This window comes from Cataglyphis hispanica, chromosome 21 (assembly GCF_021464435.1).
Source record: "Cataglyphis hispanica isolate Lineage 1 chromosome 21, ULB_Chis1_1.0, whole genome shotgun sequence".
NCBI lineage: Eukaryota > Metazoa > Arthropoda > Insecta > Hymenoptera > Formicidae > Cataglyphis > Cataglyphis hispanica.
In genome coordinates this window covers 517,158-542,181 of record NC_065974.1, presented here as the reverse complement: position 1 = coordinate 542,181, position 25,024 = coordinate 517,158, and the positions used below count along the sequence as shown (strand labels likewise).

At 32.7% G+C, this 25,024-nt stretch overlaps 8 protein-coding genes across 8 annotated transcripts in view; 4 read left to right on the top strand and 4 right to left on the bottom strand.

The window, feature by feature from the left end:
* The window catches only part of LOC126857250 (uncharacterized), a 49,076-nt gene that overhangs the window by 16,569 nt on the left and 7,483 nt on the right, over positions 1–25,024 (bottom strand). The gene's annotated exons all lie outside the window — the stretch shown is intronic.
* On the top strand, positions 189–5,124 carry LOC126857237 (protein HBS1). The gene is made up of 9 exons (XM_050606460.1): positions 189–636; positions 921–986; positions 1,083–1,256; positions 1,344–1,382; positions 2,983–3,532; positions 3,621–3,850; positions 3,963–4,158; positions 4,229–4,434; positions 4,527–5,124. Exons 1-9 carry the CDS (start codon positions 594–596, stop codon positions 4,979–4,981), a joined length of 1,959 nt encoding a protein of 652 aa, XP_050462417.1. The 5' UTR covers positions 189–593; the 3' UTR covers positions 4,982–5,124.
* LOC126857257 (selenoprotein K-like) lies at positions 5,683–6,811 on the bottom strand. Its single transcript, XM_050606493.1, has 4 exons — positions 6,630–6,811; positions 6,332–6,416; positions 6,132–6,206; positions 5,683–6,051 (listed from the first exon to the last, which is right to left on the bottom strand). The coding sequence occupies exons 1-4, from the start codon at positions 6,646–6,648 to the stop codon at positions 5,958–5,960; spliced, it is 273 nt and encodes a 90-aa protein (XP_050462450.1). The 5' UTR covers positions 6,649–6,811; the 3' UTR covers positions 5,683–5,957.
* Positions 7,007–9,669, top strand: LOC126857239 (transmembrane protein 209). The gene is made up of 8 exons (XM_050606462.1): positions 7,007–7,262; positions 7,357–7,482; positions 7,556–7,857; positions 7,962–8,273; positions 8,385–8,518; positions 8,606–8,932; positions 9,052–9,273; positions 9,353–9,669. The coding sequence occupies exons 1-8, from the start codon at positions 7,216–7,218 to the stop codon at positions 9,479–9,481; spliced, it is 1,599 nt and encodes a 532-aa protein (XP_050462419.1). The 5' UTR covers positions 7,007–7,215; the 3' UTR covers positions 9,482–9,669.
* Positions 9,800–17,047, bottom strand: LOC126857229 (zinc finger protein 624-like). Its single transcript, XM_050606440.1, has 3 exons — positions 16,762–17,047; positions 15,576–15,915; positions 9,800–15,449 (listed from the first exon to the last, which is right to left on the bottom strand). Exons 1-3 carry the CDS (start codon positions 16,933–16,935, stop codon positions 11,935–11,937), a joined length of 4,029 nt encoding a protein of 1,342 aa, XP_050462397.1. The 5' UTR covers positions 16,936–17,047; the 3' UTR covers positions 9,800–11,934.
* Positions 17,825–21,748, bottom strand: LOC126857234 (uncharacterized). Its single transcript, XM_050606454.1, has 12 exons — positions 21,593–21,748; positions 21,199–21,417; positions 20,924–21,112; positions 20,673–20,846; positions 20,456–20,580; positions 19,883–20,385; positions 19,581–19,783; positions 19,314–19,515; positions 19,051–19,242; positions 18,867–18,959; positions 18,499–18,786; positions 17,825–18,387 (listed from the first exon to the last, which is right to left on the bottom strand). Exons 1-12 carry the CDS (start codon positions 21,716–21,718, stop codon positions 18,062–18,064), a joined length of 2,640 nt encoding a protein of 879 aa, XP_050462411.1. The 5' UTR covers positions 21,719–21,748; the 3' UTR covers positions 17,825–18,061.
* Positions 22,000–23,672, top strand: LOC126857249 (MAD2L1-binding protein). Its single transcript, XM_050606479.1, has 2 exons — positions 22,000–22,550; positions 22,633–23,672. The coding sequence occupies exons 1-2, from the start codon at positions 22,132–22,134 to the stop codon at positions 22,991–22,993; spliced, it is 780 nt and encodes a 259-aa protein (XP_050462436.1). The 5' UTR covers positions 22,000–22,131; the 3' UTR covers positions 22,994–23,672.
* LOC126857247 (probable alpha-ketoglutarate-dependent hypophosphite dioxygenase) lies at positions 23,794–24,890 on the top strand. Its single transcript, XM_050606477.1, has 2 exons — positions 23,794–24,093; positions 24,199–24,890. The coding sequence occupies exons 1-2, from the start codon at positions 23,875–23,877 to the stop codon at positions 24,802–24,804; spliced, it is 825 nt and encodes a 274-aa protein (XP_050462434.1). The 5' UTR covers positions 23,794–23,874; the 3' UTR covers positions 24,805–24,890.

Genomic DNA, 25,024 nt, shown 5'->3' with positions numbered 1-25,024 from the left:
CATAAACTTATACATAAGGAAAAAGATTGGTCTATTTTCTTATGTATTTGCTTATGGACCAATCTATTTTTTTATGCACATGTTATGTGATTATGCAAATTTGCTGGATAGGCTCTAAATGCTGTTGTCAGAGAGTCTAGATTTTTTCACGCATGCGCATTAAAATGTATCGATAAAGTAGTTAATCGAGTGAAATGAGATTTTGTATGTCTCTCGTTTAATTCTCTTTAAAAGTAATTTAAAAAATGTTGGAAAATTTATTAAAAATGTGAAATAAAAAATAATATGCATAAATTATATTAATTTATTTAATTATTTATATAAGCTGTTTAACTTGTCTTCTGCGAGATTCCGTTAAAACTGAAGCTGCTCATTACACATACGTGACTGTAAACGTCATCGTACGTCACGCGTGCACGAAATACTTGGCTCCTCTAACAAGTCTAATAACACTGGCTACAGCCTGTAATCAGCTTCGATCAGCTATGTTTGTCTACAATTAGCTATTTCGCTGTATGTGATATTATTCAAAGTCACATGGAAGTTTGTAAATAATTTCTCATATATTGCAAAATTTCACGTATATATAAAATATGTCACGACATCGAGACGTTCGTTGTATGAATTATTCGGATGGTAAGTGATTATACAAAGCGCATATGTGTACATTATTTTATTTTATTGAATTTGTAAGTGTAGTTTATATTTCTGATTTTATAGGCCTAATTATAAGATATATGAAGAATGATAACGTTTTTAATGCGATTTAAATTCTAAACAATTTTTTATACATCATATTGTATATATAAATGTTTTCTGACATTTCACTAAAACTATATGTACAGAAATTAATAATCTTTATATAATAAATAATATATAAATATAATTTCCTTTTGAGATCATAAAAATATATTTTACAGAATATGATGGTTACGATGATGTATATGGGCATTCAGTAGAGGACGATTATTGTGTATCACCTAGTGGTATGTTGTTTGAGACTGATTTATAGATTTTTTTTTAGTTTTTTAATAATATATAATTAAATAACAATTATTAATCTGATATATATACATATATAGTGGAGCAGTTTTTGTTTGATCGAAGCAAACAACAGAATATTGCTTCATTTATTACGGAACCTGATATAGTAGAAGATAATGAGGACATTGATGAATCTTCGACATCGCTTGAAAAAATTATTGATACACATGTAGCATTTGATGCTATTTTAAAGGAATCTTTGCCGAAAAATGGTATATTTACTATATTATGATGAATATTGTGATGTAAAGCCCTGATATAGATTGATATATAAAAATGATCTTGAAATATATTTACAGATCCAGCAATAAGTAAGGAGCGATTGGAACGATGTCCAGGTATGTATTGCATAAGATTATATATTTTGAAATAATGCTCTTTCTAATGATTTTAGCATTATTTCAAAATAAGCTATGAATATTTGAAACAATTTAATGACCTCATGCTTTTGCTTTTTTTCATGTTTCTTGTATGGGACTTGATCGGTAAGGTAAGGTGTTTCAGTTGATAAGCCTAATACATTTACAATACCTAAACTTTCTTTTGAAAAAAAAGATAATTTATTCAAAGATTCTACTTCGACTTTATATTGTCATCTAAACAACGTAGATAGTTTAAGCGATAAAAAACATTCTCTCGAAACTTTTTCATCATTAGCTGGACTTACATCCCATCATATAGGATCCATACATTCAGATACAACAAAAATATGTTCGCAAAATAATACAGATTTGCAGTCCTTTGGTTCTTTAGCTGCCTTAACTGCACATCATTTGGAAAAATCTAATGTAGCTAATGTAAAGTTTGGCGAAAGAGAGCAATTGCCGAATTCGCAATTTGTTATCCCAAAATTGTCAATTAAGAAAAATGATAACGCGAACGTGGAGAATATACAATTATTGAAGCTTCACGATAGTAAAAGACAGCCAGTACATGCAAATAATAGCAAACATTCAGTTGATTTACTCGAAAAAGATTTTTCGGACATGTATATCTTTTTAGAAAATAATGATGTGACAAATATAGAATCCAAAGAGCAATTTAAAGACCCAATAAATGTTATAAATGAAATACGCACTCCGTCGCCTGACAATTGGATGATTGATTTGAGTACTGCTTTAAAGGAAGCAGAACTTTTGACCGATTGCGCTTCTAGTAATGCTAATTTGGCTATATCGAGAAAATTTTATTATGATATGCCTAATTTGGAAATATGTATGGAAGATAATAAAAATAGCGTATTATCAAATGCGCTACCTATCACTTTAAATTTATGCACATTGAAACATGTTAAACTTCCATATACGAAAAAGAATGTTTCAGTATTTGGGAAAACTTTATGTAGAAAGTGGAAGACAAGAAAACCAGTTCTCAAAGTTTTCGTACAAAGTTATGACACAGTTAAATCTTTTGATTTTTCTATTCCATATCAATATTCAAATCGATCTTAACAATTAAATATATTTAAAAGTGTAATGAGTGAAATGATACTTGTATTGAAGATTATATATACTTTTATCCTTTTATAACAATTTTAGGTTTTATTAATGAAATTAATCAAATATCCAATTATTGAAATGATTACACTCTCTTTCATTATGTGTATAATGTATGTATGTATGTATGCATGTATGTATGTATTTATAAAGCAGCAGTGTATGTGCGCGTGTATTGTGTGTTGCATATATATGTATATATGTACATATGTGTATATAATCTCATTTTCAATATTTGATATACAACGTGTTGCAACATCAAAATCAATATAAATACTTACATTACATTACTGTGATTATATACAATATATTTATATTTATACAAATAATTTCTAATTATATTAAAAATATATATACATATATATATATTTACAAATTATATAAGAATTTACTCTATTTTATTTTTATGTAATTATCCTAGCATGATTAAATTTCGTAATAGGTAACAAATTATCATCTAAATCCACATTGCAAGTTACAACACCTTCTACCGTGAAGGTTGTTCCCGCCGGAACAAAACCCGTCGTAAAAGGTTTCGATTTAAGCGGTGTAGAAAATGCAGATTTACTGAATTCACACTGCGAGAGCCCATCATCCAATCGAAACAGTCCTGAAACCAAACGCAAAGAGGATATTATACAAAGAGAGAAGAAAACGGTCTCGTCGAAAACTAACAGTCCGAGATGTCAATCACCCATATCAGGTCATGTAACACCGGAATTGGATCCCAAAGGAAAATCCAATGCAACTAATGAAGAGAAAGTTGATGTTCAAGCAATATATAAGAATAAGAGAGGCAATAGCAAGGAGCAGCTTCACTTGGTAGTTGTAGGACATGTAGACGCTGGAAAAAGCACGTTGCTCGGACGACTACTATGCGATTTGGGTCAAGTGCCGCAGAGACTCATTCACAAGTATCAACAAGAGAGTAAGAAGATAGGGAAGCAATCGTTCGTCTATGCTTGGGTACTCGATGAAACTGGTGAAGAAAGGTAATTACTCGATGCTGATACATCGTATCAGCAATTTCATAAAGTTATTGTAGGAAAATATGTTACCATTATGATGTATCTTTAATAGAGAGCGAGGAATAACGATGGATATAGGTCACTCGAAGTTTGAAACGGACACAAAGTCTATCACTCTCTTAGATGCGCCTGGCCATAAAGATTTTATTCCAAATATGATAACCGGCGCTACGCAAGCAGACGTAGCTTTATTGGTGGTTGATGCGACCAGAGGCGAGTTTGAAACTGGATTTGACAGTGGGGGACAAACACGCGAGCATGCACTATTACTTCGTTCTTTAGGTAATACGTCCTAGCAGTCACAATCTATTCTGATTTTATAAGAAGTGGATATATTTAATATCAATTTTTTATTTTTAAATTGTATTACCTCAAATTTTTATCAAATATTTAGGAGTATCGCAACTGGCAGTAGTCGTAAATAAACTTGATACTGTAAATTGGTCCAAGGACAGATTCAATGAGATAGTCGATAAAATGAGCGTTTTCCTGAAACAAGCTGGCTTTAAAGACACTGTTACCTTTGTACCTTGTAGTGGTTTATCCGGTGAAAATATCGTGACGAAACCAAAAGAGCAGCTCTCTAACTGGTAATCATTAGCGCATTTCGATATTCTACATGTGCATATTTTTGTCTGTTTCTAAATAAATTCTTTACAGGTACACTGGACCTACTTTAATTAATGTAATTGATAATTTCAAATGCCCGGAGCGACCTGTAAATAAACCGTTCCGTTTCTCAGTCAACGATATATTTAAGGGTACCGGATCTGGATTCTGTGTATCCGGTCACGTTGAAACGGGTATGGTAGCCTTAGGTGACAAGGTATTAATATTACCTCAAAACGAGATTGCGATCGTTAAAGGTTCGTAAGCTTTAAGTTAAATCCACAACGATAGATCATTGTATAATATGTGAAGATATTATTTTCATAACATTTCTCATATTTAAATATAGGTCTTCAATTGGACGAAATCTCGATGACAAACGCATTCGCCGGTGATCATGTCGCGCTGACATTAGCAGGGATCGATCAGCAAAACGTAGGCATCGGTGATATTATTTGTAATCCGCAGAATCCAGTGCCCGTAACAATATGCTTTCAAGCGCACGTAGTTATATTTGCGATAGCGAGACCAATCACGAAAGGGCTTCCAGTGGTGATGCATCAACAGTCTTTGGTGCAGCCAGCGTTCATCACGAAATTAATAGCGCAACTTCATCGAGGTACCGGTGAAATGATCAAAAAGAAACCGCGCTGCTTACCGAAGAATTCTAGCGCAATCATTGAGGTTACAACACAAAATCCAGTCTGCATGGAGTTGTACAAGGATATTAAGCAGCTAGGAAGAGTGATGTTACGATTAGACGGTACTACCATTGCAGCTGGTTTGATTACAAAGATTTTGTAAATTTTAAACCACATCTCGAAAATGGAGTCTCAATAATAAGCAACGCAATTTTTTCACAGAGATATCACTTAGATGTAATATATACATTGCTCTTATATTTGTACATTACACAAGCTGATAAATAAAAATTTGCTAGGTTGTTACTTTATTTTATTTACAATAATACAAAAGATTTTTTTATTGGCTTGAAGACTTTTTCCTTAGTTAATATATATTGTGTAAAATATTTGTGTGTTTGTAATATATGTTGAATGTCAAATTAATTTAATATGTTCAATAAAGGTATGATCACATTATTTTCATTAATGATTGTATCAATTATAGTTTTCTGTATTTGAATTTCTTAATGATTAAAAAGCTTATGATGTTAAATATATGTTAAAGAAATAGTCTTGGCATTATTATATTTGTCATTCGACAAGCTTTGTTGGATATACTGATTGATTGCCATTATAGAAAACTTTAAAATCCAGAAATTCTCTATCCAATAATTAACTGATACATTTGACTTGTCGTATGACAAAATAAATGTAATGGAATTCTTAAGATATTAAGAGCTAATATATAAAAGACACTCAAATATTTAAAAAAACTTATGAAAAAATACTGATAATAAGAAATAATTGCTACAAAAATAAATTTTGATATATTAATTATGCAAATGCAATAAAGAAGGAGAATGCAAAGAAATAAAAGAAAGATTTGACAATAAAATGTGTAATTGCTTGCATTGTATATTCGTGTGTTTAACAATTTCTGTTTTTGCCTGTATTCATCCACTGTGACACATGTAAACATATATGGCAACCATAAGAGAATTATAGATAAAGCTATTTACTATTCTATAACAGAAGACACTAAACAAATTGATATAAATATAATTGCGCATTCAATTTTTCAATTATATCAATATCAATGCGTTAGTTCAATTCTTTCCCACATTTAAATATGTTGGAAATAAATTTTTAAAAATATTTTATCTTGCGCAACTACTACAACCTCCAAAGAATGGAATGTCAACATTATTTCCTGTATTTGGTCTACCAAGCCTACGTGGCGGAGGACGTGGCCTGTATAATAAAAAAATTTGTGGAAATTATTACTTTTCATGTTTATAACTCGACACATACTGTAAAAAAAAATACTCTACCCAGATCCTGGTCGGTAATCTCTTGTATATTGACTTTCTGCTCTATTCATACCAGGATTGATTAATGTCTGAAAACTATTTCCAGTGTATTATAGTATGTGTTAAAAGAATAAAGAACACGTTTATATAATTAATGAATCAAAAGATCACTAATAAAATATATATTGAGTTATCATTGCAAACGATTATTAAATACTTACAACATAATGATCATATAAATTACTCCTGTGAAGAACCCGAAAACTTTTTTTAATCCCCATGGAGTAGATTTTACTACACTTCCATCTATAAGAGAGAGAAAACAAATTAATGCACATATATGTAAGATGTAAGGATTCAATATCTTTTAAACATAAATTTTTCTCTTAAATTATAGTGTTTCTTTCTCTTTCTCTTTCTCTCTCTCTCTCTCTCTCTATTTATCTATCTATCTAATTTAAAGAAGTTACTTAAAATATTTTTAAACACGAAGAAATCAGTCTGGTTAGAGTATATTACCGTCTGTAACATAAACCATATTCGAAATAGCAGCTTACGCGCTCGTTGACAAATAGTTTTTTGATATAGATACTAACAATAAGTTTCTTTTTAACTCGTTAATTTTTCTGATACACGTGTTTCATATGAGATTACTATGCTATTTTACATTTCTCATATTCTACATTTCTGACAGCTCCGATACATACGTCAATAGTTAATATGCGTCATACGTTAGATTAGGTTAGACGAAACGATGATGCGACGTTACACGAAACTCGATTGGATTGGAGGATTAGATAGAGTGGAAAATAAGTAATAGAGTAGTAAATAAGCACGAAAAAAAGTTCCCATCTAGTACTTAGTGAAATTTTTATCGGGATTTTAAAAATTTTCTATTGGATAATCAACCGACATTCAAAATGACGACTAGGGAGTACAGGAACTACTAATAATCGAAAATTATACTGTTGGCAACAAATTTAAAGAGCACGCATTTGAATGCAAATGGAAATCTCGTTTTGTCCGCTAAAGTAACCAGTAATTCTCTTGAAATGTACAGAAGAGAGTGATTGTTTGGCATTAATGTAGCGTAGATTTTTTTAAAATGAGTAATTTTTACTCACCTATGAAGTGTATATCTCCTAATGCAAGGTAAAAAACTTTAAACATATTATTCGACGAGGTTAGATCGTGAGGTTCACACGTGATCTCTACATAAGGCACTCTTTAAATATTTTATTTCCAGAGTTTTAACGCCTAAACCGCAAGTGCAGCAGTTATTGGATTTAAGGCAAACGCAAACCAAAGCACGTAACAGTATCACATGGTTCTTCATCAATAGCGTGTTGCTTAGCATTATTGTATTTGATATGTAAGATTCTCTCCGTTTCTCTTAAGTGATATGAAACGGGAAGTAATGCTCATAAGCTTAATTTTGTTTTCAGAGTATATGGTGGACCTGCTTATAAGCCAGTTTATTGGATTGAGTGGTGTCTAGCATCGATATTTGGGCTAAATGCTTTGTATCATATAATACAATATACATGGGCTACCTTAAGCTTAAAACCAATTGCGCTCAGCCCCAAACAAAGACCGCTTTTAGGAATTACGGAAGATGATCCTCTATTTCAGACTGAAGTACCTCAGAAACAGAAAACTCCAGATCCAAGCCCCTCATTGAATTTGTCTTGCATAAATCTTAGTAGACGTACAACACCTCTTGGATCTTCAGTTTTGAGTGACATTAGTATGCCAAATATATTGTTTATTTAATCTTTTATCATATTTTAATATATAAGACTATATAGTTTGTTATATTTATCTTTTTTTGTTTTTTTTTTTTTTTTCAAGAGGACTGTTCAACGTTTCTTAAATACTCTAGCCCTACATCTCCTAAATCAGCTGTAAGTTCTAATGGATTGTTTAGATCTTTAAACATTTCTTCAAACAGTAGTCTGACAAACGAAGATCTTATTCAAGATGAATGTGAATTAGAAAGTTATCTCAAAGAAATTGAACAGCAAAGAAAATGTGTACTATCCACAAAGGTTGATCAACCTTCCAATCTCTTGAGTTCCTTTTGGTCTCATCCTGCTACTCGAACACCTGGTGAAGTTTCACCACTCTTAAGAAGATGCGCTTATCAGCTTGCACCTACCATTGGTAAATCAGAAATTTATCTTATATTAAACATATTTTACATTCTTCTTTCTTGTTTCGTTCCTCTGTGTCAAATTATTTTGTGTATAATGTTATTTATATTATATTATTTAGATAAAACAAAAGCAGCTAGTCCTGGTACTGAAGAAGGGAGCTCTCCAAGAGGCACGTTTGGAGCATTAGATGTGTGGAGGAAGTACAGAGTCGATTTAAACAAAGTCAACAAATGGACTGCCAATCTTCGTATGGTAAGAATTATATTATAAGCGAAAATACATGCTGTTAAGAGTAAGAATTATGCTTGAATACTTTGCTAAGTTTATAAAATATTTTAGTGGATTAGCAAAACAGTTGTGGAACGTGTGGCTTTGGAGATAGACAATATATGCACGGCATTGGTACGTCATGGTCTGAGCGATTCGCAACCGGGCCACGTGGGACTTGATAGACTCAGAAAACTCGCGCAAGCACCATTTCTGATCTCCGCGATTCCTACTCTACCCACATTGGTTCCTTTTTTGGAACTCTCTAACAATCAGGAATATCTCGTAAAACGAATAAAAATACTTGCGAAGGGAGGATGTATGAGCGAATTTAAATGGAACAGTGGCGGGTCTCACAATGGCAAAGAATGGGATTCCAGTTTGCCAACCGATTCCGCGGTATATAGAAGCATATATAAAAAATTATATAAATATTTCCTCTCTAGTTTAAATATTTATTTCCAAAAATTTCATTGGTTTTTTTTTTTTGTAATGACATTCTGTACATTTTCCTGTAGATAATAATGCATTTAATTTCAACTTATATGGACACACAATTGGAAGCACCGTTGGATCAACCGGATGCTAGACCATTTACATCGAGATACATGGCAAGATCTGGCATGGAATTACCGCGAAACAAGGGTCCAATAATAGTCTGTCAGTCTATGAACCCGCCACACTATAGTTTGGCATTGTCCGGCGACTCGCTTCCGAGCGATTACGAAGAAGTACAACGGGTAACTAAAATATCTATCTAAATATGTAATTATATGTTATATTATATATTTTCATTGCTATATAACGTTACATTTCTAGGGGCGCAATAATTTGTTCCATACGCTTTTACTTTTCTTATACATAGTCAAAACACGAGATCATGGCATGTTGGGACGAGTTAATGCAGGATCGTCGGGAATCAATATTTTATGGGTAATAGATGGCTGAGATAATTTTTTCATTTGCTAATAAAATTGTTAAAAAGAAAGATAAATGAGAATTAGTCATCATAAAAAGACATTATTTATGCATCATTGGGACATCCATTTGACTTGTATGATATTTACATCTTTTGTATGTATATCGTGTCGATTTAACAATTAAAATAAAACTGAAATATTTGTACCAGAAAGAAACCGATAATTTGAATGTCGTAAATTTTTTACATAGCAGCCATATACATATAAAGAAATCAGATATTATGATCCTTGATTACAAGGATCTTCATTTATTTGTAATTTGGAAAAATGTTATCAAGATTGATAATTTTGTCAATGGTTAAATATAATAATGTTAAGGTAATATTTTTATTTGACGATAATTCAATGAAAAATGTATGTATATATATATATATATATATATATATATATATATATATATATAAGAGCTTACAGAATAATACAATTTCTAAGAATGAAGAAAATACACGCGCGCGCGCGCGCACACACACACACACACAACATATCTTTTTTTATACCTTAAAATGAGAAATGAATATATATCAATTATACTGTAATTTTATAAGTGTGCAGATGCACTACACTTGAAAACATTGCATTATTCTTAGAAATTGTATTATTTTGTAAGTTCTGTTATTATCATTATATCACTTTTGCATAGAAATAGTAAATCCATTTCAATCTTTCTCATATCTGACGAGACACAGAAAGAAGACAAATAGTATATAAATTTCTAAATATATCTTTTTCTTTCATTATTATGCTCGATTGATCGTCGTATTTGATATAAAAGAGTAGATCATATTTAAACGAGGTTTTATAATTTATTACTCTTTGGGTTATAATGTTATCATTGTAAAATTACAAATTATTTCTTCAGCTCGAACCGATATATATGTACAGTTAAAAGTTAATACAATAAGTATTGTTTAGTAACTCTGATATTATAAACCATGATATACGATTAGAACAAATACTTTATTTATGCAACAAAATCTAAATGAGAAATAATGTCACATACGTATTATAACAATGTCCATATAATATATTTATACACGCAATATTGTTTAGTCTCATACTAATTTTACAGATACGCAGCACGAATTATTATTACGTGTAAGAGCATGTTATAAGAGCACATTGCTATCTATATTGCCAAATTTACAATTTCTAAAATCTTTGTATAATTTTGCAAGAACGCCTTCCGACAGACACACTCAAACATCATATATTTTATAACAGAAAAATATTATTAAATTCATCAATATATGAAATTTATAAGACACTAATTATTTGATATATAAGAAATATTTTATGAGGATGAAAATTTTTCATGCACAATTTGGTTTTATATAAGAGTTATAAAATTGCTTAAGATACTCTTCATATAAGAACTAATATTACATGCGATACCCTGATGAGATTGCATTAATGAAAAAATAGCAAGTACAACAAAGCCAACTTAAAAAAAAAAGTTTTACGAAGTTTTTAAAGAGAATAGAGATATATGTAAAAATTATTTTATGTAACATCATATGTGTGTGTGTTTCATTATTCATATTTAAAAAATTGCTTTGTAATTTCTAAATAAAATAATGCCAAATATTATTAGATTTATAACTTATTCTTCTGTTGTTTTTATAAACAAAACATTGTGAATATGGATATTTTTATATATAAAAAAAAAAAAAATCTAGAACAAATTAACTAAAAAAGTATAGATATTATCATTTATTACATTAAGCCTTAAGTATTTAAAAGTTTATTAACTCTCTTATCTCTATCATGTGTGATTCTTAAAAGGAAATCTATCTATATTACATATACATTTATGACAAAGATGTCTGCCTTCTCCTACTTTCCCGTAATGATTTGTCAAATACGTTTACTCTATTCATTTCTGATATAATATGTGCGTTATTATATGAAAAGGTACACATCTCTTGGAACTTCTAGATAAATTATATATATGTGTAATATATATATATATATATATATATATATATATATATATATATATATATATATGCTTTATTAACGCCTTCACCCGTTGCAAAAATAAATTTCGATATAACGTTTCATACATAATCGAGAAAAATTATTTAATTCTCTCTCTCTCTCTTCCTCTCTTGGAAATTCGCAGATTCATAATTATCAGTATTAACAGTACATCTAATGCGAAATATCACGCTCGTTATTCAATGCAAGCAAATTCTCGTGATAATGCGCGATATCCATGCAATATCGATTCGATATCACATCGTATAGCATCACTTCCGGTTTTCCCTTGGAAATCGAAAAAATTGTGGGAATGAAAACGGGAAAATCACGGAGAGAGCCATAGAAGAACAAAACTTGTACATTTCAGCTCGTTCATTTGAAAATGTATCTTCCTACAAGAAGTATGTCTCTCTTTTTTATATCTTAATCGAGGATAAATGATTAAGAAGTGGTGAATATCTTTGTACCCTCAGGTAATATCACCTCTTCCCCTACGTCGGCGAGAGTGACAGTAAGCGGCAAAATGAGCGGCATCAGTATTTCCTGTTGCATCACTTGCTGCGTCGTGGCCACCGTGGTCGGTTCCGCCTGCCTCGCTATAGCGATCGTCTTGATGTTCTGCGCTTTGACAATCTGCGCCTGGCCGAGTGTAGTTTGATGCATCCTGACTTGTGACTGCTGTTGTACTTGTATCTGCACTTGAGGTTGTTGTTGCTGTTGCTGTTGCTGCGGCTGTGCTTGCACCTGCTGCTGCATCATCTGCTGCGCGCGGTTCTGATTCTGCAAGAGGTTCTGTTTACAGCGCTTGCTGTGCGCGTAGCGGCTGCCGTTGTTGTTAAACTTGCGGTCGCAAGTCGGACACTCGTAAGGTCGCTGCCCCGTGTGAATAAACATGTGCTCCTTCAGTGACTTCAACCGCCGGAAGTTCTTCGGACAGCATTTGCAGTGATACTTGGCCTCGCCGGTGTGAGACGTTAGATGATTCGCCAAGGTGTCAGCCCGCGCGAACGCTCGCGAGCAGTATTGACAGATATATGGCCGTTCTTGCGTGTGAGTGCGCATATGCATTTTCAGATAGGCGTTGGTGGTGAACGGCCTGGAACAGACCTGGCATACATACGGTTTGATGCCATTGTGCGCGCGCAAATGAGCTATCAGTGTCGTCGATTGTGTGAAGCTCTTGCTGCAGATCTCACAGAGGAATCTCTTCGAGCTGTCGGTTTCCTTGTTCTTCTTGAAAGTACGATCGTGCTTGGACAGATGATTGTTGAGCTGCTCCTCCTTGATGAAGCGCTTGGTGCAGCGAGTGCATTTATATGGTTTTATCATATTGTGTTTGGCCACATGGATCTTGAGATGTTCTCGTCGATAGAATTTTTTCGGACATATGTCGCACAAGTATTTCTTACCCTCGTGTACTTGAATGTGCCGTAAAAGACCCTTCCTGGAAGTGTACTGTTTGTTGCACTCGGTACATTCGAGGCCAACGATATCAGTTCTCCTCTTCCGGCCGATCTTCTCGCCTGGTTTCTTCTCCTCAGGTTTCGGCTCAATGTCCCTCAAATCTTCTTCTGTTAAGATACCCTCAGTGACGTGTTTGGCCCGATGTTCCCGCAGGATCTCATTGTTCTCGAAATTGTCGCCACATATATTGCACTTCCTCACCTGATCGGGATTCTTCTCAGAGCACTTGTCATAGTGCGCCTTTAACTTGTCCTTACGATAGAACTTGACGTTGCAAATATCGCACTCAAAGTTAGGTTCCTCGTGCAGCAGCTGGTGCCGCAGTAGCGACTTTTTTGTGCTGTAGCGTTTCTTGCACGTACTACATTCGTGACTGTCCATCGGCCAATCGAGACCGCTCTCGAAGTCCGAGTCGTCGTCATCATCATCGCCTGTCGCATTATTCGTTTTCTGCATCTCCTTCTTATCTGAAACGGCCTTTTTCAATTTTTCCGCCGCTTTTTCGTCTTTCACATGTTGTTCCATGTGCTTCGTCAATGCTTGCTTCGAACTGTATCTCTTATTACACGTCGCGCACTCTAATTCCTTCTTATAATTCTTTGGTGTAGCGTCGCGCTTACGGCGGTAATAATGCCCGTCCAATTTGGCGTCATAATCGACATTGTCATTATCGTCGTCGTAATCCTCCAAACCATCCTCCGTTTTGATCTTGTCAATGATTTTCTGCGCTGCTTTCGCGGCTACGCGCTTTATTCGCTTGTTCGGATCGTATTCTTGTCCATGTATAAACGTCTTGTGATTCGTGGCGACTAGATGATTTCTCAGAGTGAGTTCGTTACCGAAAGTTTTGTTGCACTGAGTGCACTTGTAGGTCTTTATTCGCGCGTGTTGTTCAGCATGTCTGCGCAGATCTTTCCGCGTGAACTGTTGACGACACTTGCCATAATCGTAACTGCCAGAATGAGCCGTCTCCATATGTCTGGACAGCAATTTCTTGCGCGAGAATGTCATTGGACACTTCTGACACTTGAGTGACTCCTTCGCATGTTCGGCGGATTCGCCGTCATTATATTCCTCTTCCTCCTCTTCATTTTTATTTTCTTCGTCATCGTAGTTGCCGACATTCTTGGCCATCATCTGCTTCATGTCTTCTTCTAAATCCTGCTCTGTGAGTACACCTTCGACTACATGTTTCGTTCGATGATTCCTTAATTGTACCAGAGTGTTGTACTCATCGTGACAGACGTTGCACTTAAAGCTCACATGCGTGAGAGAGTGCTTTTGTAAGCTTCGTTTCGTATCGAATTTCTCCGGACATTTGTCGCATGCGAATTCTTCGACGCGATTCTGCTTTCTTTTTTTATCCTGATCGTGGTCACTCATTGTGGCGTCGTCGTTTCTGTCAGCTGTACTTTCTCTCCTCGTTCTTTTTCTATATTCTCTGTCCGAATTGTTACCATCAAAGTCTAGACTATGCTCATCTTCGTGGAACGAAATTTCGAGCGGCATAGGGTCTTCTTTCGCCTCCTCTCGCTCCCGCTCGTGCTGTTTAATGTGCTTAGTAAATGAGATTATGTACAGATACTCTTTACCACAATAAGGGCACTTGTTGGCTTTTTTTCCAGATGGTGGAGTCTTCGTGATGGAAATGTTGGTCTGTATCTTTTGCGGCTTCTCCGGCGTTTTCTTTAGAGAAAGCGCTTTCCTCACTTCTTCATGAGAATGCATGTGCTCCTTCAGAACACTCTTTGACAGGAATTGTTTGTCACACAAATAACACATAAAAAAAATCTTCTCTGCCTTATCTGCCTGTGCTTTTTTTAATCGAGAACTGAGATTTAAATTTTCGAAATAGTTCTCTTCGTCGGAATCTCGTTCGGCGAATGTCCGACGAGCTAATCTACGTTTACTTCTTCTAGTTTCGTTTTGAGATGAATCTTGTCCCATCGTCGGCTCGTTGTCAGTCGTAGACATTTCTTCGTTAAAAGATTTCTTTTTATCACTTTGATTTTGCTCAGATTGATTTTCTTGAATTTGCTCTGTTTGTGTCTCTTGAATTTGCTCCGCTTGATTTTCTTGAATCTGTTCAACTCGATTCTCTTGAATTTGTTCAATTCGATTCTCTTGAATTTGTTCAGCATGATTTTCTTGAATTTTTTCAACTTGATTCTCTTGATCTAATTCAGATAATGTTTGGCATTCCACTATACTTTGTTCAACTTGTGCTTCCGCCTGTATCCTTTCCTGCAAAGGAAAATGTTCAGTGGGCAACATACATTGTTGCTGCATAATATAATCATGTTCTTCTGTTGGAATTGCTTCTATATAATTCGAAGTGATATTTTCATTCATATGAAATTTTTGATTCTTAGATTCTTTGATATCACTTGACATATCATTATCTTCTGTATCAACTAATTCTTGCTGCGATTCTTCTTCAACATTTTGACTAATTTGTTGTGTAATCTTCTGTAAATTATCCTGTTCTGGATCTAAACAAATTCAATATGTTACAAGAAAACTCGAAAAGCATAAAATTATTCTTATTATTAAAACAATATTTTCCTTGAATTTGGATCTATGAAATGTTGATTGATTATTAAGTGCATTTTACTCACCTTGTTGCATTTCTTCTACATTTGTCAATTTTTCATTTTCTAAGATCATTAATTGTTCTTTCAAAAAATTCTTATCAGCATCTGTTTCTTCTGGTAGAACTGTGACAGTAGATTCATAATCGGTATTGACATTCATTTCCGCTATATCGTCATTCCTTTCATCATCTAAGTGTATCTCGACCTCGTTAAGAAATAATTCCTCCTTTATTATACCTCCAACAAACCTATTTCTGAGGACACTGTCAGCCTGCTCCACTTGTAACTTAAATTCATATGCCGACTCTAGTTTATCAGCGCAAACACAGCACACTTGTGCCGGTAATCCATCGCCTGGCAACATCTAATTGAAATATATGATTCATTACAGGGTGAAAAATGACAATTTGGGAGACTAGAAAAAAACGCAACGTCTGTCGAAAATCTAATAATTTATTTAACATAGGCTGACGTGTCAATGGTCAGTATGCCATCTTTCAGTTTTTCTCACAATCCTTAATCTTTTGGGATCTTAATAAATTATGAAACATAAATTAGTGTCAAATTCCATATTGTCTAACATTTCTTGAAGGTATACGAGCAAAGTTGCTCGAGAATATCTGTGACCATATCTTTCTTGAAATATGAGAGCCTCGACTATATCCTTCAGAATGTTTGCCAAACAAAATGTTTTGCCATGTTTAAGTCTAAAAGTACTAAATGATATGCAAGTCGACACTAATTTTATTCAGAATTTGTCAAACTCCCAAAAAATTCAGGGCTGTGAAGGAGATTGAGAAAGGAAAGATTGACTAATATATAAGCTTAAATAAAGATTTGAACTTGTTAAATAAAAGTTTAAACTTCCCATATGCGTTGCCTTTTCCTAGACTCTTGAAAATGATTATTTTCCATCCTCGTTCTTCAAAACAAAGTCTATCACAATAATTGGGCATTTCCAGTGCTCATTAAGTGAAAAAAAAAATCAAATTACATCAGTCTCACAATTATAAGGATGTTATAAGGATGTAAAAACCGTCGTATTCTCTTGGCAAGATACGATTCGTACTTGATAGAGAGGATAGCGAAAAGTTTGAATTTTGCCCGATCAGAGATCACGAGATCATAGAAGAAAAAAAGAAATGATAATATAATAACGAGTGATCGCGAAATTTGCGTCGATATCTAACCTCTAAACTATATGTCTAACCTTAACGTTGGTGAAGCTCATCGCTTTCATTGAGAGAGACGCGACCTCGCTCTCGAGGAAGAGGTCGCGCATCATCAGGTTGTCGAGCAGACACACGCGGCATATTTTCACCGCGGACGCGATCGCGTCCTCACTCTGCGGCGGACCCAACGTATTTATTTCTACGGCGTCCATGTTTTGTTTGGTGGACTGACTTGGACCAACTTGCGATTTGCGAATTGGACTGCCCTCACTCTCTCTCTCTCTCTCTCTCTCTCTCTCTTTCTCTCTCTCTTTTTTTCTCTATCTCTTTAGTCCGTTCACCTTCTCTCACTTCACCTGACACTAAACTTATACTACCGTATATATGTAGCATATCTGCGGATTTTTTTCTATATAGTTTCCGAGGATTTCTTTTTTATTCAGCCTCTACACATTCGTTTTTTCATTGAATGAAATATGCGGGGTTGAAGGAAGAGAAAGAGATTGTCAGAAAGTGTATAAAAAAAATATATATGTTTCTAATTATCTCATATAGCTATTTTTTATAATAAAACATGTATGTATTTTTATCAGATTTCTTGAAAAAAATGTGAGGAAAAAATTTCAGCTAAAAAGATCAGATAAAATAATTCAATCAAAAATCTAGCATGAAACTTCCAATGTACTAATTTTTACTTCGTTTTACAATGAGCTTTACGATCGTTCCATGGAACAACAAATGAGTGATTTAAAAAGATATAATTTTTCATTTTATATTAGATAAACTTTTAATTCAAATATTTCACAATTGTGTATATAATTGTTTCTTTTAATTAAATTATATTTTTATTGTAATGTTGAAACTGATTTACCTAATTAATCAAAATAATCATATATTTATATCATCATTATAGATATTAATTTAAAAAGTTTAATAACGAATTATTTTTCTTCAAATTGTTCACTTATTCCACTATGCATTTGATTAATCAGAATGTCTGATGTCATAATATCATGTCTTCTGAATTAAAGAAGAAATTAATAAAATTGAAAGAAAAAAAACTAGAATATAGAATAAACATTTCTATCTTTTATTGTTTCACACATATAAACACAATTAAATTTTTATAAAATTCAACATTTATACAATTTTCAATTTAAATTTTGTTAGATTTAGTCATCATATATTGAAATTGACATTACAATATTCATGTTCACTTTATCATGCTTAATTACATGTTAATACAAATTACATGTTATAATATTATAATAATACTTAAATACTCTTTATAATTAACAAAAATTACATTAATGTCTAATGTTCCAAAATATTCTTTTTTCATAATTCGTGTTTTTCTAATGTCGATTTTTGAATCTTATTACTTGAAAGTTGAACATTATTAAGCTTTTGACAGGTCTTCATGACCAAAGATGCATCACCGCCACCAGATATGGTACAATCACCCACCTTCTCTGTTATCGTAGATTTATTTGCACAATTTTCTGTTTCTTGTTTAACAGTTCCAGATAATTTTTCTGCGATTGTGTTAGAAACAATTTCTTTATTTGCACTTTCAGAAGATACATTCTGTACTTTTAAGGATTTGCAAGATGAAAATGTTGCATGTCCTGATGAAGATAGCAAAGTAATCTTCTCTAAGACAGCTGAAAAAACAATTTCTAATATAATCATAATTATCATCATAATCCTATCTGTTATTCATCTGTTTTCATCTATTTCTATCTGTTATTAAATTACTTCCTCAAATACAGTACCTGTTAAATCCATACTATCTTCAGATATATCAATGTTAGTGTGAACTTTAAAACTATCTCTACTAAAAAGATGTTGTCTAATACTAGATAAATTCCTAAGAGATATATCGCTCTTAACAATTGACTCCATTGTATCTTTATTTTTATGCGGTGTATTATACATGATGGAATGCTCGCTGCGCAAAATACGACCATTTTTTATATAGGGTATCAAGTATGATAAACCCGATGATTTTTGCATTATGCTATTTGCTGGTTGAATGGACACCTGCGATTTATACGCTTTTACTAAAACATAAATGATATTAACTTAAAAAAATATATAAACACATGCAGAATACACAAAATATTTCTAAATTCTTACAAACCTGTGTAGGGTGTTCTGATATAAACTGTATTATTTTCATCGTGCGGCAAACCATAAATTGTGGATGGAAAATTGATAGTATTTGAAATAATACCTGCAATATAAAGAATTTGATATTTCTGTAGGACATTTATTAGCAAAGTGTTTATATCCTAAAAAGTATTATTTAAATAGAATTATCGTACCTCGACTAGAATCTCCTTGAGTTCTTACAGATTTTTCTTGTATAGTACTGTTCATGATCATGGATAGAGCAGGTTGTAATCTTTGAACTACATTCAATATTAATTCGCACCGTTTTATCACTCGCAATTGCTGAGGCTCTGTGGCATTTTCAATCAGGAGAGTCTTGGCAGCTTTATTGGCTTCAAATATAGCTATAGTAACAAAATAAGTATGTTATACATCTTGATGTGACAAACTACAAAGAGTAATGTAATATAATTACCTGCTTTTAATTCTCTTGTCATCATTATTGTATGACGATCAATATTCTCAATGCCAATATCATTTATAATAGTTGTTACTTGACTCGATAAAGCCGAAGCACGTTGAACAATGCCTTGTACCTGAAGTTGTTTTACTGGTTGTCTGTTATCTAGGTAGTCCGAAATTGCCGTTATACGTTCTTGAAGACTGTCCATAACTATCTGAGAAAAAGATATATTCGAGTATTCTAAAAATAATAAATCTTTGTAATATAATTAATATTTACTTCACAAAAGGCAGCTGAATTTATAATAAAGTTTACAGCAGTTTGAAATTTGTTCATTTCTCGTTGCCACTGTGTAGTCAATAGTTTGACACTAGAACGCATTTCTTTATTATCTGGATGCAAGTAGAAGGAAGTTATGGCAGAAATTAATTCCGTCTCTAAGGATTCGAATCCGGCGAGGCAATTGCGAATTTTATTATTACCTGAAAGAAATAAATTTGTATTAGATAATTTTAGTAACTTGAAAAGATTTTAAATATATATTATATAAAATTTTTGTTTGATAAAGAAAAATGACTGACGATTCATGTCCTTGCAACAAGCAATAGCAAATATTCCAATTTGCATAGTTTGATCAAAAAGCTGATCAAAATCTTCTATAAGATTTTTTAGATCATTTTTGGATCTTGTTTTTGCGCTTAACGAATTTCCGCATGTCATAACGAGTTTCCTCAAAGCTGCATAAGGATTGCTAAACACCTCCATCGCGAGTGTCAATACTGCTATATTGACTTTACGTTCTAAACGATAAAGAGCATCGGTCAAGGTGTGCATGAACAAGTTATTTAACGCTGGATCTGGTGTTTCCGATAGTAATTGCTGCTTTAATTTCTCATATTCCGTTACTATAGACTGACATGATCCAGTTATGGCTTCAAAATTGTACAATTGACACACTTGGGTAATTGCCATAGCATGAGAAAAAACATCTTCCAGTCTCAACCATAGTTCTGCACATTCAGATAATTGCTCCTGATGTGTCTTGCTTGACATTTCTAATATAATGTCTAATGCTAAATCCATTCTACAAAGTGTATAATAATATCAGAATGAGTTAAATACACAATTACAATTAGAAATATAATTTTTTTTACCTATAGACAAAATGATTCTCCTTCTCGTAAGCTTCCTCTTCCAATAATGGATTGGCACCATTCAATAAGTTCAAAATCATTTCACAACAAGTGCATATTCTTTCACAAATATACTTCTTGCAAGCCTGTACATACATTTTTCCAATGTACATATATAGAAACAATTTAAATACATATACATACAAAGAAAAAAAAAATTAAATATATAATTTATTACATAAATAGGTGCATTTAACCGATGTTGCTCCTGTGCCAATTGTACTAGCATCTCAAATGATGTACATAGTTGAGAGGAATATAGAGCCAGCTTTTCTGATAAAAAAGTAGACACTAAACTTCTTCTATATTTTTGTAATGGTTCAAGTACCTCCAATATTGAAGTACCCAGTTCCTTTAAAGAGAAATAAAAATCTTAATATTAATACGTAGAGATGTAATTCAGTTCAGATTTATTTCACCAATTGTTACTTTTATATTTTGAAGATCCTCAATCTCATTTGCTATGCTCATTTCTCGAACATAATCCAGACAATCTTGAAATCTTTGTTTTAATGGCAAACATTCTAAATCTTCTAAAGTTTGCAAAGCTAATGTAAAATTATTGAGCAATAAATCTGTTGTATGTTTATCAATATCATTGTTCTTAATATCTTTAATCTGAAAAAAGACAATAAATCTAATCTCAAATTTTAATAAAAATAAGCAGTACAGTATAAATGTTGATATTTTCTCGGGTTGCTTACAATCTCATCAATATCCTTCAATCGAGAAATATGTTTTGAATTTGTCATTGTATCAATAAACTTTATGTTTGTTTCTTCATGATCATAATTATCATTATTTGCTAAACTCTTAAATCTCTGAATTAAAGAATGCAGTTGTTCAATGATTGCTGATTTTGTAACCAAAATTTCGGATGAATTAATAGAAACATTGATTAACAACGAATGCAGCTTGTTTATCTGTAAAGAATAAAATAATTTTAACTTTTATTCTCATTTAATAACGATGTATTAATATTATAATTTCTATAAATTTTAAATTTGATGTAAATCTCGAAAATGCATATGTTTTTCTACACAATGTTGTCTCAGTAAATATATTAATTATTAAATATGTAAATATTAGCTTAATCACCTGCTGTTGTAGAAGTTCCAGTAGCTTCCTCATTTGCTTGGTCTTTAGATCCATTATTATATATACTTTAGATCTCAATCGTTCTCTTTTTTTCTCTTTCACAACTCGTGAAACTTCAAAATTCATATATTTCAACGGCAGATGTAAATAAGCCGAATTTAGTAACTAACTAGGCATGGCAACCAACTTTTAAGGCCTATTCAAACGGATTTGCATAGTTGCGTAAACATATGCATAAGAAAAGTGATTGGTCTATAAGCAAATGCACAAGGAAATGAACCAATCAATTTCCTTATTCATGTTTATGTGAGGTTATGCAAATCCGTCTGGATAGGCCCTTAGTATTAAGTGAAGTAGGTTCTTTCTGCGCGATCCAACCTAATCTTTCCTTTATCATAACCCAACCTACTCCATATTTGAAAAAAGAAAGAGTCGTGTGTCGCATGTATGCTGCTGTTGATAATTTTTTTTTGTTCCGGGATAAACATTTTTTTAAATAAATATCTATAGGTTCTATTCTGAATTTCTTTTCGCCAAAAATGTTTTCCATAAGCAAGAAAGGTGAAATGGAGATCGATATAATGTTGGACGAACCGCTGACTAGTGATTCGTGCACAAAAGTGGTGATGGAACTCGTGAAATATGTTTTATATCAAAAACAACAAATACCGTTTGCGTATGAAGCGTTAGCCAAGTTTCAGACGAGCGTAAAAGCGTTAGATAGAAACGCGATTTCCTTTAAAACCTTGTCCAATATGATGAAGAATGTCTCGGATCAATTGTCTTCGCAATTCTTTCTCAAGGGTTGCGACGTGAAAGAAGTCGCTATATTACTTGGCGCTACGATACTATCGCCAAAACTCTGCATTGTGATAGAGCTTCCCTCATATATTCTCAACAGCAAGCAACATAAGGAATATCAGCATTCTTCGAGAAAACCCCTTTTAAAACTCATGAGGTTAATAGGAAGAAGAGAATATAATTGTTTGCTTGTATAAAAGAATTTCAGTATGATTAACATTAATTTTATTTGTGAACAGGTCCCTGTTGGAATGCAGCGAGTTTCAGGAGGCCATGAATATACCTTTAAGTATGACAAACATGTTTATCATGTTGAAAAAAAATGATGGCAATTCTGTATCAGACTTTTTCTTACCTAAACCACAATATGTGCCACCAATACAAACAGCAAGTTGCTTCAGACTCAAACTATGCCACAGTCATCAAATGGATATGCAGTGTAATTGCGAATCACTTGTTGCAGTATATCATGACTCGTATAAAATACAGCTAGAAAATGAAGAAAATGTGCAATATACACAATACAATAGTTCTACTCATTCTTTGTATCAATGGTATCAATCCAAACAAATTATAAAAGGATTTAAATTCCGTTCGTGACCTTAACTTTATGATATAACAATTATAGTGGAAATTGAAATTTTTTTTTAGAGCATAATTTAAATTTTTCACTTTAGAATATTATTATATGTAGCTATTTGCATCATAAATAATTTGATTGAAAGTCATGAAACAGTATTAAATGCATATTAATGTAATAGCAAATTTTTTGCATTTATAAGCAATGACATTGCAATGACATGATGTGACTCGATAAATTCCTTGAGGTCACACGATAGAAAAATTTCCATATGCTATCAGAAAGAGCCAATACGATGTTTTTATTTATATCAACATAACAAGATAAGCATTAGTGTAAGTCATTAGCTTATGTAATCAAAAAATTGGATCACAAAATTATGCAATAATTAAACATTTTATTCATCAATATATATATATATATATATATATATATATATATATATATATATATATGTGTGTGTATATATATATATATAATACAATAGATAAGAATTATGTTATTTGTAATTTATTGTAAGAAAAATGAAGTTTTGTACAACCACTTTATAGTTGATATCTATACATGATCTATATACATAAATATAATGTTAAATATTTTTATCTCAAGTTGTAGTTATTACTTATTATATTGTTTACAAAATTATTATGCTAATCTAAGAAGTATATTTAACAAAAATTCTTGCAAGTTTACAGAAGACTATAAAATGTTATAGTCTCAAGAAATCAACAAATGAATTTGCATATTTCATCACGCATAGATAATCCCTACTGAAGAACCATTTTCGAGAAGTGGGGTGATACATATTTTAATATTTGACGTGAGACGCGATATTGAGTCTTGATGTTGAAAGAGAGATTGTTGTTTTGTATAAGGAGCGCTAAAACTTTATATCGGATACATGGCTAGCTTGAAATTTTTAACGCCGGAAGAAAAAAAATTTTGGCACGAAAATGGTTATATAAAGTTGACAAATGTATATTCCACAATGGAAATAAACGAGATATCAGATGCCTATAATGAATTGTTCGAAAGAAAACATCGTGAAAATCTAGCAGGTTTGGAAGCTGGCTGGGTCGGAGAAGAGATGAAGAAAGCAGCTGGATACATTGATTATACTGTAAGTGAAAAATATATATAGACTCATAATTTGTATTTTATGAAATGAATATGGAATGTGTACATAAATTATAAAAAAAAATATTTTTATGTACATTTATGCTAGGTAAAATCTATTCACAATCTGCAAATGCATAGCGGTGTTTTCACCCGGGCAATTATGCATCCAAATTTATTAGACGCGCTTGAAGATGTTATGGATACCGAGGATATCCTGCTACATCATACCAAGGCACATGTAAAACCGCCGGAGAAAGGAGCGCCGTACTTAATGCATCAAGATTACCACTACTTTCCTCACAAAAAACACACTATGCTAGCTGTGTTTCTACACTTGGATGACACGACACCGGAAAATGGTGGCTTGGCGGTATACCCAGGTAGTCACAAGCTGGGACCGTTAGAGGATCATGGAGTGACCGATGTGAAGACCGGTGATAAATTTCATTACGTTAATCCTGAGAAATATCCTTTGTCGAAAGCTGTACCCGTGTCGGCCAAGAAGGGCGAAATTATCATCTTTTCTTATTTACTGCTTCACGGTTCGTACCTGAACCTATCCGATAGAAGTCGACGTATGTTCCTTATACAAGTAAGAGCCGCCGATGATGAACCGATCGAGGACGTGCACAAATCTCCCTGTCAAGGCCTTGTGCTTCGTGGTAACAATATTTATCGAGACGCAACGATGGTCAATAGACATAAGCATTAGTTTTATACATATAAACTACGAGCTCTAAACGAATATTTACTCTATTTCTAAATGGTGAATGTAATAAAGCATAAAATCGTAGAGTATGATTGAATTATTTCTTGTATGAATGATACTGCGATGATTCTTATTCCATGATACTACTAATTGTAACTTATCCTTTCTGGTTTTCTCAAACTACATTTTGTTCTTGGAAATTGTCAATAAATTTGACTTTTAA

Bases quoted from the DNA above. Each gene is read 5' to 3' on its own strand.
- LOC126857237 (XM_050606460.1), top strand. From the start codon at position 594: ATGTCACGACATCGAGACGTTCGTTGTATGAATTATTCGGATG. The intron at 987-1,082 runs GTATGTTGTTTG...ATACATATATAG, and splicing joins TTATTGTGTATCACCTAGTG to TGGAGCAGTTTTTGTTTGAT. The intron at 4,159-4,228 runs GTAATCATTAGC...AATTCTTTACAG, and splicing joins AAAGAGCAGCTCTCTAACTG to GTACACTGGACCTACTTTAA.
- LOC126857257 (XM_050606493.1), bottom strand. The intron at 6,207-6,331 runs GTAAGTATTTAA...CACTGGAAATAG, and splicing joins ATTTATATGATCATTATGTT to TTTTCAGACATTAATCAATC. The intron at 6,052-6,131 runs GTAGAGTATTTT...TTTATTATACAG, and splicing joins GATTACCGACCAGGATCTGG to GCCACGTCCTCCGCCACGTA.
- LOC126857239 (XM_050606462.1), top strand. From the start codon at position 7,216: ATGAGTAATTTTTACTCACCTATGAAGTGTATATCTCCTAATGCAAG. The intron at 7,263-7,356 runs GTAAAAAACTTT...TTTTATTTCCAG, and splicing joins TGTATATCTCCTAATGCAAG to AGTTTTAACGCCTAAACCGC. The intron at 7,483-7,555 runs GTAAGATTCTCT...TTTTGTTTTCAG, and splicing joins AGCATTATTGTATTTGATAT to AGTATATGGTGGACCTGCTT.
- LOC126857229 (XM_050606440.1), bottom strand. From the start codon at position 16,935: ATGGACGCCGTAGAAATAAATACGTTGGGTCCGCCGCAGAGTGAGGAC. The intron at 15,916-16,761 runs GTTAGACATATA...TATTTCAATTAG, and splicing joins TGAGCTTCACCAACGTTAAG to ATGTTGCCAGGCGATGGATT. The intron at 15,450-15,575 runs GTGAGTAAAATG...GAATTTGTTTAG, and splicing joins TGTAGAAGAAATGCAACAAG to ATCCAGAACAGGATAATTTA.
- LOC126857234 (XM_050606454.1), bottom strand. From the start codon at position 21,718: ATGAATTTTGAAGTTTCACGAGTTGTGAAAGAGAAAAAAAGAGAACGA. The intron at 20,581-20,672 runs GTAATAAATTAT...ATGTATGTACAG, and splicing joins GGTTAAATGCACCTATTTAT to GCTTGCAAGAAGTATATTTG. The intron at 19,243-19,313 runs GTAATTATATTA...TTGTTACTATAG, and splicing joins GACAAGAGAATTAAAAGCAG to CTATATTTGAAGCCAATAAA.
- LOC126857249 (XM_050606479.1), top strand. From the start codon at position 22,132: ATGTTTTCCATAAGCAAGAAAGGTGAAATGGAGATCGATATAATGTTG. The intron at 22,551-22,632 runs GTTAATAGGAAG...ATTTGTGAACAG, and splicing joins CCCCTTTTAAAACTCATGAG to GTCCCTGTTGGAATGCAGCG.
- LOC126857247 (XM_050606477.1), top strand. From the start codon at position 23,875: ATGGCTAGCTTGAAATTTTTAACGCCGGAAGAAAAAAAATTTTGGCAC. The intron at 24,094-24,198 runs GTAAGTGAAAAA...CATTTATGCTAG, and splicing joins CTGGATACATTGATTATACT to GTAAAATCTATTCACAATCT.